Below are 16,054 nucleotides of genomic sequence, written 5' to 3' on the forward strand. Positions count from 1 at the left end.
ATGATGTATATAAAATGTTAAACGTACTTTGTTTTAAAAAACATATTGTGATTTTTATGCGCCTGGATCGATAGATTATTTTTGTCCTGTCTGTTTTTCTGTTTGTCTGTCCGTCTATTGTTAACGTTAACATTCGCCATAACTTTTGAACCATGAGAGGTAGAGACTGCATACTCCACTAATAAAGCTCTTTCAAATGATACCAAGGGCAATGACCTTGTGACCTTGACTACGACCTCTCTGCTAAAGACAGCTTTTTCGAACTTTCGCCATAATTTTTAAATCATGACAGATATAGACTTCATATTTGGTGTGCATACTCCACTAATGAAGCACCTTCAAATGATACCAAGGTCAATGACCTTGTGATCTTGACTACGAACTATCTGCTAAAATAGCTATTTCGAACTTTCGCTTTTACTTTTGAACCATGAGAGATAGACTTTATATTTGGTATGCATACTTTACTAATTAAGTTCTTTCACAGGACACCAAGGTCAAGAACCTTGTGACCTTGACTGTGACCTATATCCTAAAGGTAGTTTTTTTTTAACTTTGTTGCCGCCGGCGCACAGTGTTTCACAAACACATCTTGTTTAAATTAAAAATGAATAAATTTCAATATACATTATTATTTACATCACTTTGTATTTTTAAAATGTTCAGCAAAAATGAGAAAACATCAAAACCAAATGCAGTTTCTCAGACGTAAAAATGAGGATATGGAGAGGGACAACAAAATTTAAATAAAAATCATCTTTCCTAATTCACATTATTTCAAAAGAATGCTAAAATTTCAAACGACAGATCAGTTTAAAAGTGCGCTCTGATACCTATCGAATGTCGTACAAAAAGCTCTCTCGTTCCTTTTACGCAATCTTATTGCCAAAAACGAAAGGATCTTACTTGACCTAAGAGTCAGATGTGACGGGGAACACAAAAAGTCAAGAATAAATAGACACCTAGACGACAAAAAGGCTAGGTCTTTAAATAAATCCTCAACATACGCAGCCACAAACTTACATTCACAGAATGGTTCACCTATTGCTTCTTATCAAGATAGTAAAAAGGAGGAACAGGATATTTCTCGTAAACGACAAATATCTGGTACTTGTGAGAGTTTACAAAAATAATACTTCTATTTTATTTACGATTCATACTTGAAACACATGTATGTGTTATAGCATAAAATTGGGCATTTTCCGCAATTTTCTTATTGATTATGATTCTCATAACCTTTCAAGTTTTTATTTCGTAAATTAAATACATGTATTTAGTATATATATATATTGAGTATGTTTTTATTTAAATTCCAAATATCTAAACAAATTTATAGGTGTTGTGGCTTTTTATGCGTACCTTAGTTCCACTGAGCCTTCCCCTAGTGTACATCATACAATAATATTCGACTACGTCAAGACAAACACTGGAGAAGCTTATAACCGCCACAATGGAATGTTCACAGCACCTGCTGATGGAGTTTATGTGTTCTCTTGGTCAACTTATAGTCAACAACATGGTGCGATATATACTGAGATGGTAGTAAACTCAGCTGTTATTGGAAGTGCCCTTTCTGATAGTAACAGTGTCAACATAGTTGCTGCAGCTACTGGAAATGTGGTGGTTGAAATATCCAGAAACGATGTCGTATATATCCGAACCAACTCTGTAAACCACGGAGCCGGTGATATCCTCAGTTTTGCACGGTATCGCACCAGTTTTACTGGATGGAAATTGAGCTGAGCACTTTTTTTCTGTTTAATATGTATTCTGGGGGATTTCATAAACCTTTAATACTTCTGATTGAAAGCTACTCTTGCTTACAAGATCAAAGCGGCGTGTTCATTTTAATGTTTTTACTCAGGTGACTTATTCATTGCGTGCGCTGTGCGTTAACATTTAAACATTTTCAACTTCTTTTCTTAAACCACTAACCAATTCTGGCATAAAGCATCTTTGGATGAAGAGGGAAAAATTGTGACTTTCGTGGTCGCTGTTCCCCCTGGGGCCTGACGGGTGGGCCAAAACCACTACAATTAATGCAGTCTTTGAAAATATTCTTTATTTCAGGACATCAAGCAGTCAAACTGTTGGTATGAATGTAATAAGAATTGAGTCCTCTACCAAAATTGTGAAATACATGGCCCAAGGGTCTGGGGTTCTAGTGCCAGGGCCGGGCTTTATAGATTATATAGGGAAAATGCATTATTTCTTTGAAAATCTTCTGTGCTCTTGGGTATTAAACAAACTAACTTCATATTTACAAAGTTATGATGAGGAAGGGTGCCTCTTCTAAAATTATGAATTTCATTACCCCAGGGCCGAGGTTCTTGTGTTAGGTATTGGCTCTACTGATTACGTAGTGAACAAGCATTTATTCTTTGAAATTCTTCTCTGCTTCTATGTATTAAACAGACTAACTACATTGTTATGATAAGGAAGGGTGCCTCTTCTAAAATTGTGAATTTCATGGACCCAGGGTCGGGGTTTCTGGTGTTAGGGCGGGGTATCTATTGAAAACATGAATTCTTTGAAAATCTTTTCTACTCTTCTCTGTCCTTGTGTATTAAAGAAGCTAACTACATACGTAGTTACAGTGTATGATAAGCAAAGTCCATTGTTCCAGAATAGTGAACTTCAAGGCCCCTGGATCAGGGGGACTATAAAGGGGGAGGGCTATTTATATACCTCTCTCTCTCTCTCTCTCTCTCTCTCTCTCTTACGTTCGATAGTATCAATTTTATAGCTTTAAGACAGAATTATCCAGTTAAACTTCAAATATCCTTGAATTTTGTAGAAAACAATATGATAAGACATTCATTTCAAAGTAATATAGAACTTAGAAAGAAGACAATATTTTGATTATTGACCAGTGTTTTTTTCTTTAGAGGAACAAATGTCATTGCAGACCTTTGTTTCAGCATTTTTTAAAAAACCTGCTCCTTGATATTAATCAAACATTTATGATGAACAAGGGTGTCTTTTCCAGAATTGTAAAATGTGTGGACCTAGGTTCAGGGGGTTCTTGTGGATGGGATAACCACTGATTAATGCGAAATATTACTGATTATTTGAAATTGCATTTTTTGTTCCCTTACTCTGCCTATGGGTAAAAGTAACCAAACTAAACATGCTAAGTGTATAGATATAATGAGCAATGGTATTTCCAGACTGAATGTCATTGCCCCTGGTTTACAATAGTAACTGTAGGTCACAGTGACCAAAATGCTCTGCAAACTATTTGTAAAGCTTTAATTGACTCTAGGGTTTGATTATTGTTCAGAATCTCTATATGAAAGAACCTTTTAAAACTCATAAACGGAACATCTTCCTGCCTTTATATTCAAAATTTAATGGAAATTTTTATGAAAAAGAATATAATCAACCACTCTGCTCAATGTTGCCCTCTTCAGTTTATTTTCCATCCAGCAAAAGAAGATCTGCCGTGAGTGTTACTGCGAATGCTTCCTGTAGAGGAGTAACTCGAATGAGTTCTCACGTAAACATCTTCCCCTTCGTTAACATGCGCAACAGCAGTTGCCGTAGACTGATCATCATCATCGAGATGCGCGCGCAAGTATGCACTCCCATAAACGTCGCCATTAACAATAAGCTCCGTGGAAAAATTTTCTGCTGTGGAGTCTCCGTAATGATACAGTCGGATTGTCCAGGTAAATACGTAGTAACCTTCTTCTGGCGCAATAAATACACCTGAGCTTGGATGATAGCCACTACCTTGATTTGTTTTCACCACATCATATTTCAACGTCTCTGATAAACCTAAAGATCTAACATCTGCAGAAAAATACGCGTAAAATGCGACTATGTTGTCTTCAGCTGACGCTGCTGATGATGGTTGATAGAGAAGTCGTTCTGTAAAGAAAATTTTATTAAGTCAAATACATGTATGAATTACAACATGTAATGATGCATTGAATTTGCAATGGTATTTTTACTTAATGTAAACTAAACACCTTTTTCAAAACACGCCCGTGTTTTTCTAAAGAAAATACATGTACTTAGTACTTTAATATGCTCTACGCATTGATCACAAAGATGTTAACAGCTTAAATTTCATTAGAATTGTAAACACAATTTTTTTTTTCTGAAGGGTACTGTAATTCCAAGACTTAAGGTTTTCAAACATCGAAAAAAAGAGCATTTAGATTTGTAATAAAAACATTTTCTCTAAGCGTTAGAAATTGATCTTCTACTTTGGGACGTGGAGACCGGTCTTTCGGATGAGATCGTATAAATCGAGGTCGCGTGTCGCATTATCTGCTAGCATGAAAAAGATCCCTCCCTGTTCAATGGCCTTGAGTACCAAGTATAGAACAAAATTTGCAGCACTAAATCTCCACCGGCAAGTTGTGGCGCCTCCAAATGAGTGAAAAATTCTCGAGTGGGACGTTAAACAACATACAAACAAACAAAATCATAAGAAACGGATATACTTGGGGTGCCAGATTTAAATAAGAAACAGGTTTGCTAATATTATGTGTCCTACTTTTTGAATTGGATGAGAGTATGGGTTCCTTCAGCGTCTGTCTGCATGTCTTTTGTCAGTTTAAGTTTGTCCAAACTGGTATATAACTATGCACTTAACATATTCAGACCAGTATCTACATGTATTATAAAATGCTCTCAGAAATATGCTTGGTCCCCGTGTGGCGAGTTGTTTTTAAAAATTGGATCGTTTCATCTAGAGTTTCGGAGTAAGGAGTTGATATATATATTTTTTTAATTTATTTATTCACTAATTGAATGGGATTGAGCAGCAGGCGAAGCCTTTTTTAGCCCCCCCCCCCCTTTAAATTAGGAGCTGATCTTAAAGACACGGTTTCGAATCCAATGATTGACGCGGAGACTGAACCTTGCATATGACACCGTAATTACTTTGTCCCATGTTGTAGTAGGTGGGGGATTTGAAAAAGAATCCTCACTGCCAGATAACTAAAAATGATCTTAATTTATTTGCTCCTTAAATAGTTTATTTATGTATTTTTTACGAAGAATTGGTACTTTGATGTGAAATTTGCCTGGTTTAAAATTTGAGGCAACGTGACACATTAGGCACTGGCATGAAAAGATCCTAAACTGATAAAGACTCGAGTGCTGAATAGAAATTTAACTTAAACTCTTGGAGACTTGTAATCTCTCATTACGCCATCATTGTTACAGAATTTTATTTCAAAATGACTAATAAAAAGAATACTACAGTTAGAGTAACACGTTATTTTCAATTTTTAACAACTGGACATAGACACGGGTTGAGACTCCTAATTTTTCGAAAATATCCAACAGACGTTATAATAACTCTTAAAAATGATACCCCCGCCTCCCATATGAATATAATAACAGTATCCGTGTATTGCTATGACAAACCAAAATTATGTGTCGAATCTAAAAGAAAAAAGGGGAGGTGCAATGGCAATATGTAATAAAGATTCTGCGAAAGTTTCATTCCGTGGTATGAGAGGAGTTGCGGATACATATAGGAGATGGGTAACCCAAAGCCTAACAGACGGACGGACATCCAGATTACTATATATATACCCTCCCGCTTTTCAAGCGCTGGATATAATGATTGATTGATTGTATATTGTTTAATGTCCCTTTCGCCGCGGAGAATTTTTCACTCATATGGAGTCGCCACCACTTGCAGATGGAGAGGTGCTAATTCTGTCCTATACTCGGCACCGAGGGCCATTGAGCAGGGAGAGATCTTTTTCGTGCCAGCACCTACTTCTACATGGGACCTCGGTTAAAACGGTATCATCCGAAAGACCGGTCTCCACGTCCCACAGTGGGATTCGAACCCGCGACGTGGGATATAACGAAAATGTATTTCTTATGTGTAACTAAGGACAGATTCTATGAAAGGGATGCTCACTCCTCCATGGCACATGATCCCGCCTCTGATGTTTCGGAGGTCCGGATCCGTGTTTGCTCTCCTCCTATTTTGTATTGTTTTATGGACTTTAATTAGGTCTTTCCACCTTTCTGTGGAAAGACCTATTGATATTCTTCTGTTTATTAGGTCTTTCCACCTTTCTGTGGAAAGACCTCTTGAAATGCTTCTGTTTATTATTATTTTATTTCTGGAGATGTTTTGAAACCGTAAGACTTATCGAAAAACTTTATAGTTCATGATATTGGATATTAAAAGTTATTCCGAAAAATGACCCCCCATATTTGATCTTTGACCCCTTTCGAAGTTATTGCCCCTTTCGCAAGAAATGCTTGTTATCACTACTCCTCAGAAACCGTAAACCATAGAGGTATGAAACATTCATCAATGTCTTCAACTAAGTAAGGGGACTCTTCAATCTATTCATTGCGAAAGTATTCGATGACCCCTTCAATGAGTTATTGCCCCTTAAACTTTTTGAATATTATAAATAATTAAAATTTTTAAAAGCGAGAAGTCATAGAATCATGGAATCAACTGCATAAGATTAAGTGACCTTTGACCTTTAAAATTATATAAAGGTCAAAGGTCAAGGTCATTCCAAAAATGAGAAATTACGCATTTTTATATCTCTTTTGTCTTTTGACATATACCTAATGTCTTTGCATCATTAATATGTACTCTTAAAACTATTTCATAGATTTCATTCTTGTCCCCTAAAATTAACCCTTTTAAAAGTTATGGCCCCTTGTGAAAAAATCCTTGTTATCGCTACTCCTCCCAAACTATAGAACGTAGAGACACCAAACCTTCACTAATGTGTTGAGGGTCTTTAGGCCCTAACTTCACTGTATAAATGCGAAAGAATCTTATGACCCCTTATATGAGATTTTGCCCTTTAACTTCTTTGTACTTAATATTAAACCTTATAACTTGAAAACTATACGTCGTAGAAGCATGGGGTCAACTGCATTGTGACCCTTGACCTTTGACCTTGAATAATTTTAAGGTCAAAGGTCAAGGTCATTTAATTTATTTTTTTTAATTTTCATTTTTTCTAACCTTTAAGACAATTTTGGTTTCTTGTTGATGAAATTTAATTTTAAGGAGTCGTATATAAAACAAAATTGAAAAATTAAGAGAAGGTGCAAAGACCTCTTATTGTTCTGTGAACAATAAGTCTCCTAGTTATTCTTTTTTTATTATTATTTTTCCGCCGCATGTTTTTTTGTTTGAAGATATATCGAAAAGATTTATAGTTCATAGGAATGTACTCCGTAAAAGATGTTTGCAGTTGACCCTGCGTAAATGAACCTTAACCGCTTTTGAAGTTATTGCCCCTTTCGCAAGAAATGCTTGTTATCGCTACTCCTCAGAAACCGTAAACCGCAGAGGTATGAAACCTTCATGAATGTCTTCGACTAATTTAGGGGACTCTTCAATCTATTCATTGCGAAAGTATTCGGTGACCCCTTCAATGAGTTATTGCCCCTGAAACTTTTTGAATTTTACAAATAATTAAAATTTTCAAAACAAGAAGTCGTAGAGACATGGGACCACCTGCATAAGATTCATTGACCTTTGACCTTAAAATTCATGTTAAGGTCAAAGGTCAAGGTCATTCCAAAAATGAGAAAATAAGCTCTTTTTGTATCTCTTTTGTCTTTCAACATATACTTAATGTCTATGCATCATTAATATGTACTCTTAAAACTGTTTCAAAGATTTCATTCTTGTCCCCTAAAATTAACCCTTTTAAAAGTTATTGCCCCTTGTGCGAAAAACCTTGTTATCGCTACTCCTCCGAAACTGTACACCCTAGAGACACCAAACCTTTACTAATGTCTTAAGGGTCTTTAGACCTAACTTCATAATATAAGTGCAAAAGATTCTGATGACCCCTTATATGAGTTATTGCCCTTTAACTTCTTTATACTTACTATTAAACCTTGTATCTTGAAAACTGTAAATGGTAGAAGCATGGGGTCAATTGCATTGTGACTCTTGACCTTTGACCTTGAATATTTTGTCAAGGTCAAAGGTCAAGGTCATTCCAAAAATGAGAAATTAAGCTCTTTTTATATATTTTTTGTCTTTTAACATATGCAATCAATCTTTGCATCATTAATATGTACTCTGCAATCTATTTCAAAGATTTCATTCTTGTTCCCCAAGATTGACCCTATCAAAAGTTATTGCCCCTTATGCGAAAAACATTGTTATCGCTACTACTTCAAAACCGTAGACCGTAGAGGCATGAAACCTTCACTAATGTCTTAGGGGTCTTTTGGCACACCTTCATTGTATAAGTACTAAAGGATCGAATGACCCCTTATATGAGTTATTGCCCTTTAACTTCTTTGCACTTAATATTTAAACTTATAACTATAGAACTAAAAGTCGTAGAGGCATGGGGTCAATTGCATTGTGACCCTTGACCTTTGACCTTGAAAATCTGATCAAGGTCAAAGGTCAAGGTCATTTCACAAAAAAAAATTAATTTTCATTTTCTTTTTTTAAGCCATTTCCCTTAAAATTAAATTAGAGAGTGAAATATAAAACAAAAAAATTTAAAAAGGTGGAAAGACCTCTTATTGTTCTGTGAACAATAAGTCTCCTAGTATTGAATACTGTTTGTTATCTCCATATCCTTATGTTTAACAATCCCTATGCGAGCAGCCTATGCACTTATCACAATTCTTTAAAAAAGTCTATGTTTATCGAAATTTCAGTATTATACTCTTCAAGAATTTTAGTGATACATTGAACATGAAGATTGTTTTGTAAAATGATGCATTGATAAAACAGATATGTGGTAAGCAACAAGAATACTATCTAAATGTCATAATCACTCAATAATTTTAAAATTATAGTCAGTTTAATGCTATTAAAGATCAATATCTGGTATGCCCCCCGCAGACACAAATGATAGCCACAAACGGCATCTAATGGAAGCAAATGTGTGTAATAAAAACTGTACAGGAATACTCCCCCACTCCAAATGTAGAACTTTGTTCAGCTTTTGCAGAGTCTGAGGATGCGATTGGCAAATCATGTGAATCCATTTTGCCCAATGCTGGTTAATTTGGATTAAATCGAGCGATTTAGATGACTGTGGAAGAAACAGGTTGCTGTTGCTTTGCAAGAGTTTTAGTGTCAAACGAGCCGTATGTGGCTGTGTATTGTGAGATTGCAATACGGCTCTAGGATGCTGCAAGTTTGAATGGGCATGTGTAGGTAGAACATGGTTAGATTACCTTTTTCCATCAAATTCCATTGAATTAGAACCAAATCAATCCTACTTTCTTATAATACCGTTTTCTATATCATTACACTACCACCACCAACTTTTTTAACGTCCTGGAGGCAGTTATCTGTCTTACATTCATTACAAAGCATTAGCACTCTTAAACTTATAAGAGGCTTTCAAATTCTGGACTAGGAGCTAAACCAAAATGTTCAGCAGTGATGCTGTGGTCATACTCTATTGATCTGAGATCTTTCAAGTCGATATTTGGGGTGTTGTGGGATCATAACAATGGCATGAATAATCCTCTTGTAATAATTCGTAGTGAACTGAAAATGGTCTTGTTAGATGATCTGTGCAGTTCAGGGATAACTAATACCTTAGATGACGTCATTGCATTACATTCATGCAATTTACGTAATCCTCTGAAGTGATGCTGTACTGCTGATGTCACACGTAGTCTACCATATTTTTTGCGAACATTGGGTGTTCGATGTTAATGGTTTATGTTTATTGGTTAGATATCGCGCCGTGCGTAACATTAAAACCTCTTGCAATTGTAAATTGTGGTACCCCTGCTTCCAGTCGCCCATTTTCCTTTTTGTGCTATGCAACATTCAGATGCAGCATTTTTAGGAAGCGTCATTTTTCAGATAAAACCATATTCAAAATATCAAGAACTCCCGCTTTTGATAGCCCCTTTGTACCAGAAGGAATTGCATCAGAATTCAACAATTGACAATTGAGATCAAAATTTTGGGAGAAATTTTGCAAAATCAGGCCTTTTTGTGTGTGAGACTTGTAGAATAGCTGTAAAGTTAACAAATGCATTAAAAATCATGCATTTCACTCAAATACATCATATCCATATAAAAATAAAAGGTATGACAAAACTATCATACATTTTCCAGGGCATTGTTCCTTTTAGGCGTTTCTTTTTTTGAAGAGTATATTATCACATAATTTTTAGCTCTACTGGTCAGAGACCAGAAGAGCTTATGCGATAGTAATGCGTCCGGCGTCCGTCCGTCTGTCTGTCTGTCCGTCTGTAAACAATTTTTCAAAACGCTACTCCTCCTACAATTTTAGTTTGATTTCAGTATAACTTGGCACAAAAGTAGACTACACTAAGATACATAGAATAGTGCATCGGTTTTTGATTTCAATGAACGGTGTTGCCATGGTTACTAAAAATAGAATTTTCTGTGAAATTCCTAAAAAACGCTACTCCTTCTACAGTTTTGGTCTGATTTCAGTATAACTTGGCACACAAGTAGACTACACTAAGATACATAGAATAGTGCATCGTTTTTTGATTTCAATGAACTGTGTTGCCATGGTTACTAAAAATAGAATTGTCTGTGAAATTCCTTTAAAACGCTACTCCTTCTACAGTTTTGGTCTGATTTCAGTATAACTTGGCACACAAGTAGACTACACTAAGATACATAGAATAGTGCATCGATTTTTGATTTCGATGAACGGTGTTGCCATGGTTACTAAAAATAGAATTTTCTGTGAAATTCCTTTAAAACGCTACTCCTTTTACAGTTTTGGTCTGATTTCAGTATAACTTGGCACACAAGTAGACTACACTAAGATACATAGAAAAGTGCATCGGTTTTTGATTTCGATGAACGGTGTTGTCATGGTTACTAAAAATAGAATTTTCTGTAAAATTCCTTAAAAACGCTACTCCTTCTACAGTTTTGGTCTGATTTCAGTATAACTTGGCACACAAGTAGACTACACTAAGATACATAGAATAGTGCATCGATTTTTGATTTCGGTGAACGGTGTTGCCATGGTTACTAAAAATAGAATTTTCTGTGAAATTCCTTTAAAACGCTACTCCTTCTACAGTTTTGGTCTGATTTCAATATAACTTGGCACACAAGTAGACTACACTAAGATACATAGAATAGTGCATCGGTTTTTAATTTCGATGAACGGTGTTGCCATGGTTACTAAAAATGGAATTTTCTGTAAAATTCCTTAAAAACGCTACTCCTTCTACAGTTTTTGTCTGATTTCAGTATAACTTGGTACACAAGTAGACTACACTAAGATACATAGAATAGTGCATCGTTTTTTGATTTCGATGAACGGTGTTGCCATGGTTACTAAAAATAGGATTTTCTGTGAAATCCTTTTAAAACGCTACTCCTTCTACAGTTTTGGTCTGATTTCAATATAACTTGGCACACAAGTAGACTACACTAAGATACATAGAATAGTGCATCGGTTTTTGATTTCGATGAACGGTATTGCTATGGTTACTCAAAATAGAATTTTCTGTGGAATTCCTTAAAAACGCTACACCTTCTACAGTTTTTGTCTGATTTCAAAATAAGTTGGCACACAAGTAGACTACACAAAGATACATAAAATAGTGCAATGGTTTTTAATAAGTACAAACCAGTAGAGCTACAGTCTCGACAGAGACTTCTGGTTTCCAAACTGATGGAATTCAGTTACAACTCTTTGTTAATCTTTTAATGCGAATTTGATGTAGTTTCGCATCAATTTTGTGAAACATTGAACAAAGATGATAGTTACCCTTTCGTTGGAGTTTTTGTGCATTTCCGATGGGCTTTGGTTTGTTGTCTTGATAGAAGGAGGAAGAATTAACCGCTTTCTTGGAATTTGGATTCAAATTAAACAGGGTCTCAGACAGAGTGCTCCCTTTTGTCCATTCATTGTAATGAACCTTACAGGACTTGCAATAATACTCATCTCTCGCTCTCATCCTTTGCCGTAGCACAATCTTCTGGAGTGCGTCTAGGCGTTTGTTCTGAAAATGAACTGTGCTAGTGAGGTCTTCTAAAGTTTTTCGAAGCACGGCCAATTCTTCACTCTGGGCTTTCACTGCTTCGGAAAAGTAGAAAAGGCTTAAGAGCAGGAGGAACGTACAACACCGTCCTATCATTACGCAATGCTTTGTCGACTAGTTGAACTGTACGTTTCACAATTCCACCTGCTCTTCAGTATCAAACCTAGTACAGGTGTAGTTTAATTTGTGATAATAAAAGTGCTGTTTCTTATCAATAAAAGTTTTATCAAGAACTTAAAATATATAGGCCCAAAAGCCATTTGCAACAATTTGTTGTTGTTTTTTTTCTTCAATTCAATGAAGTTGTTTTGATTTTCTTTTAAATTTTTCCATGTGTTTACCTGGTACTATATTTTTAGGAGACTGTGTTCCAGGTGACTTAGTCCCTCTGCTGGATCTTCAATTAAATGTCGAGGGTTGTCCTAATTTGACCCAAGGAGCTCAAGGAGGATTGTTTTGATACAATCATACATTTCTATATTAGATAAAAAATAATTCATTTGGTCCCTTCTTTAAACCACAGGACACCACATGTCTTTTCACTAAAAAGATTTTGCAAATTTGTACAAAAATCATAATTAAATTTACACATTTCCTGAAAAACCAAACAGAAACAAAAAAATATGTTTGTTAAAAAACGTTTGCTTCGATTCGTTACAAAAGTCAAGTTGTGATTTAAATTTTGGAAAATTTCTTTTCTAGGTTAGGTGTTAGACTAATCAAGCAATCTAGTTATAAAAATAAAGTAAGAAAACATGATTTATGTATTTCAAATTAATAAACATAAAATTAGTACCTAAAAAATTAATCTTACTACATATGTGTGGTTGGTAGTTTCCTTTAACTTATATCCAGAAGAAACCATTGTTTACCTCCTATTTTACTTTTAAATAAAAACAAGCTCTCATTTAATTAATTTATTGTTTTATCTATATAAAATTTGATAATAATAATAAATATGCAATATAAAGTACATTTTATCTTTAGAATGACAACTGATAGAAACAAAACCATATGACTTAACTTGAGTTATCTTTCTTTTTGTGCAATAATTTTCCTCCAAAAGATGAATCTCGTGGAATCATCCTCAGGTGCATGGTGTAGATTTCTCAAGAACAGCAAAGCCATGATTTGTGATATTTATATGGAAGCATCCTCAGAAGCGTAGATTTAAGATTGTTCAAATCAGAATTCTTGAGGGTATGGTGGGGACACAATGTCGGATCAGATTTTACATAATAGGAATACAGGTATATATTAAAATATCTTTAAAAATTTTCTGGAGAACAGCAAATCCATGATTAGTATTTCTTTTTATATGTAACTAATGTAAGCATCTTCAGGTGGTTGAGATTCAGATTTGTTGAAATCATAACCCCCAGGGTTAGGGTGTGGGCCCAGTGAAGGGTCAAGTTTTTACATAAGATTATATAGGGAAAAATCCTTTCATGCATCACGCGGCAGACACAGAAAATTGTGGCTGTTTGTTCATAGACTCTTAGCATTAGTGTTGCTTGGTCCTAGCTCGTAAAGACAACTTTTGACTTTAAAGAGCAACATAATTCAAACATGCTCTGTTTTGCGATACCTTATTTCTGTCTTCCTTTCAAAACGGTATATATAATTGAAGTATTTGACCTGTGACAATATCTTTCCAAATGCACTTAGATTTTTGACCCTATAATTTCGATCAAGAAGTTCCAAATACCTAAAATGTTTTAGTTGGTGATAAATTTTGAGAGAAATTCAAAATACTAGGTTCGTGTATTGGTACAGATCTAGAATAATTGAACACATAAAAGACATTCGCAAATTCACATGTTCATTACCTGCAACAAGGTCTTTCTAAAACTACTCTGATTTCTGAGCTCATGATTGTGAAATTAAAAAATAACCTACTTCTGAAAAGCATTGTTCATATTTATGAATGAGAGATAAGTTTTCAGATAATCCAGAATCTCGATTCTGTCTGATCTTTTCAATTGCAATATGTTTGACCTCATTACCTTGACGTAACAATTTTGGCATTGGAAATTTGTTTGAAAAAGAGAAAGTTTACAAGTACATTAATTGATTACACTTTTCAAAGAGTATTATCAATTTTGACCACATATCCTTAAGTTTAATTATAAAAAGGAAAATTCGACGTAGATTTTGCAACTAAAGAGACGGCTTTTGTATTTCCAACCCCCAATCTAAAAGGTACCTACATGTAATGTTTGCATGGTTCTGTCCATTCGAAGTTTTCTGAGCAACTACTCCTCGTATATGCTTTAATTTTTCAGCACACTCTATGTTAAGACAACCCATATGGTAGGATGCATATTTTGTCACTGAAACCGCCTGTAACTGTTTTTTTTAGCTCTACTGGTCAGAGACCAGAAGAGCTTATGCGATAGTAATGCGTCCGGCGTCCGTCCGTCTGTCTGTCTGTCTGTCTGTCTGTCCGTCTGTCTGTAAACAATTTTTCAAAACGCTACTCCTACAATTTTAGTCTGATTTCAATATTACTTGGCACACAAGTAGACTTTACTAAGATACATAGAATAGTGCATCGGTTTTTAATTTCGATGAACGGTGTTGCCATGGTTACTAAAAATAGAATTTTCTGTGAAATTCCTTTAAAACACTACTCCTTCTACAGTTTTGATCTGATTTCAATATAACTTGGCACACAAGTAGACTACATTAAGATACATAGAATAGTGCATCGGTTTTTGATTTCGATGAACGGTGTTGCCATGGTTACTAAAAATAGAATTTTCTGTGAAATTCCTTTAAAACGCTACTCCTTCTACAGTTTTGGTCTGATTTCAGAATAACTTGGCACACAAGTAGACTACACTAAGATACATAGAATAGTGCATCGATTTTTAATTTCGATGAATGGTGTTGCCATGGTTACTAAAAATAGAATTTTCTGTGAAATTCCTTTAAAACGCTAATCCTTCTACAGTTTTGATCTGATTTCAATATAACTTGGCACACAAGTAGACTACACAAAGATACATAGAATAGTGCATCGATTTTTGATTTTGTTGAACGGTGTTGCCATGGTTACTAAAAATAGAATTTTCTGTGAAATTCCTTTAAAACGCTACTCCTTCTACAGTTTTGGTCTGATTTCAAAATAACTTGGCACACAAGTAGACTACACTAAGATACATAGAGTAGTGCATCGATTTTTGATTTCGATGAATGGTGTTGCCATGGTTACTAAAAATAGAATTTTCTGTGAAATTCCTTTAAAACACTAATCCTGCTACAGTTTTGATCTGATTTCAAAATAAGTAGACTACACTAAGATACATAAAATAGTGCAATGGTTTTTGATTTGGATGAACGGTGTTGCCATGGTTACTAAAAATAGAATTTTCTGTGAAATTCCTTTTAAACGCTACTCCTTCTACAGTTTTGGTCTGATTTCAAAATAACTTGGCACACAAGTAGACTACACTAAGATACATAGAATAGTGCATCGGTTTTTGATTTTGATGAACGGTGATGCCATAGTTACTAAAAATAGAATTTTCTGTGAAATTCCTTTAAAACACTATTCCTTCTACAGTTTTAGTTTGATTTTAAAAATAAGTTGGCACACAAGTAGACTACACTAAGATACATAGAATAGTGCAATGTTTTTTTATAAGTACAAACCAGTAGAGCTACAGTCTCGACAGATACTTCTGGTTTATTCACGTGAGTGCATTTATTCACATTAGATTTGGGGTACTATTGAATTACTAATTAACATTTGCTCACAGACTTTTCTTAAACATGCTGTGTATTACTTGTGACTATATATTTCTGATTGTTCGATGATATTTACCTCTTGGTCTTAAATTCGTAATCTGGCTTTCAAAGAATTTTAAATCTTGACCAGAAAATATTTGCTTTCGAAAATATAAAGCAAGCACAAGTCTTCTCTTGCAAGATGTACAGAAAAGCCAGGGGGAAAAACACATGCATTTTCCACTCAAAATATAAGACCGCGAAGAATTGTGATCAAAATTCGTTGAATTTTCATGTTGTATATTATAACAACATACCTCTTCAAAGATTT

General features: G+C 34.9%; 2 protein-coding genes across 2 annotated transcripts; one reads left to right on the forward strand and one right to left on the reverse strand.

Annotated features, from left to right (window-relative positions):
- Nucleotides 1-785: 785 nt before the first annotated feature.
- Nucleotides 786-1,743, forward strand: LOC134253715 (cerebellin-3-like). The gene is made up of 3 exons (XM_062736292.1): nucleotides 786-819; nucleotides 856-1,107; nucleotides 1,337-1,743. The coding sequence occupies exons 1-3, from the start codon at nucleotides 786-788 to the stop codon at nucleotides 1,741-1,743; spliced, it is 693 nt and encodes a 230-aa protein (XP_062592276.1).
- Nucleotides 1,744-3,336: 1,593 nt separating this feature from the next.
- LOC134253717 (uncharacterized) lies at nucleotides 3,337-12,090 on the reverse strand. Its single transcript, XM_062736294.1, has 2 exons — nucleotides 11,718-12,090; nucleotides 3,337-3,873 (listed from the first exon to the last, which is right to left on the reverse strand). The coding sequence occupies exons 1-2, from the start codon at nucleotides 12,085-12,087 to the stop codon at nucleotides 3,410-3,412; spliced, it is 834 nt and encodes a 277-aa protein (XP_062592278.1). The 5' UTR covers nucleotides 12,088-12,090; the 3' UTR covers nucleotides 3,337-3,409.
- Nucleotides 12,091-16,054: the final 3,964 nt, after the last annotated feature.

This window comes from Saccostrea cucullata, unplaced genomic scaffold (assembly GCF_032062105.1).
Source record: "Saccostrea cucullata isolate Sc308-1 unplaced genomic scaffold, CSIRO_AGI_Scuc_v1 ctg1406, whole genome shotgun sequence".
Taxonomy (NCBI): Eukaryota; Metazoa; Mollusca; class Bivalvia; order Ostreida; family Ostreidae; genus Saccostrea; species Saccostrea cuccullata.

Excerpts from the sequence above, each read along its gene's own strand:
- LOC134253715 (XM_062736292.1), top strand. The coding sequence starts at position 786 with ATGCTAAAATTTCAAACGACAGATCAGTTTAAAA. Across the intron at positions 820-855 it reads AACGACAGATCAGTTTAAAA|CTCTCTCGTTCCTTTTACGC; the intron begins GTGCGCTCTGAT and ends TCGTACAAAAAG. Across the intron at positions 1,108-1,336 it reads TCGTAAACGACAAATATCTG|GTGTTGTGGCTTTTTATGCG; the intron begins GTACTTGTGAGA and ends ACAAATTTATAG.
- LOC134253717 (XM_062736294.1), bottom strand. The coding sequence starts at position 12,087 with ATGATAGGACGGTGTTGTACGTTCCTCCTGCTCTTAAGCCTTTTCTAC. Across the intron at positions 3,874-11,717 it reads ACAAAAACTCCAACGAAAGG|AACGACTTCTCTATCAACCA; the intron begins GTAACTATCATC and ends TTTTCTTTACAG.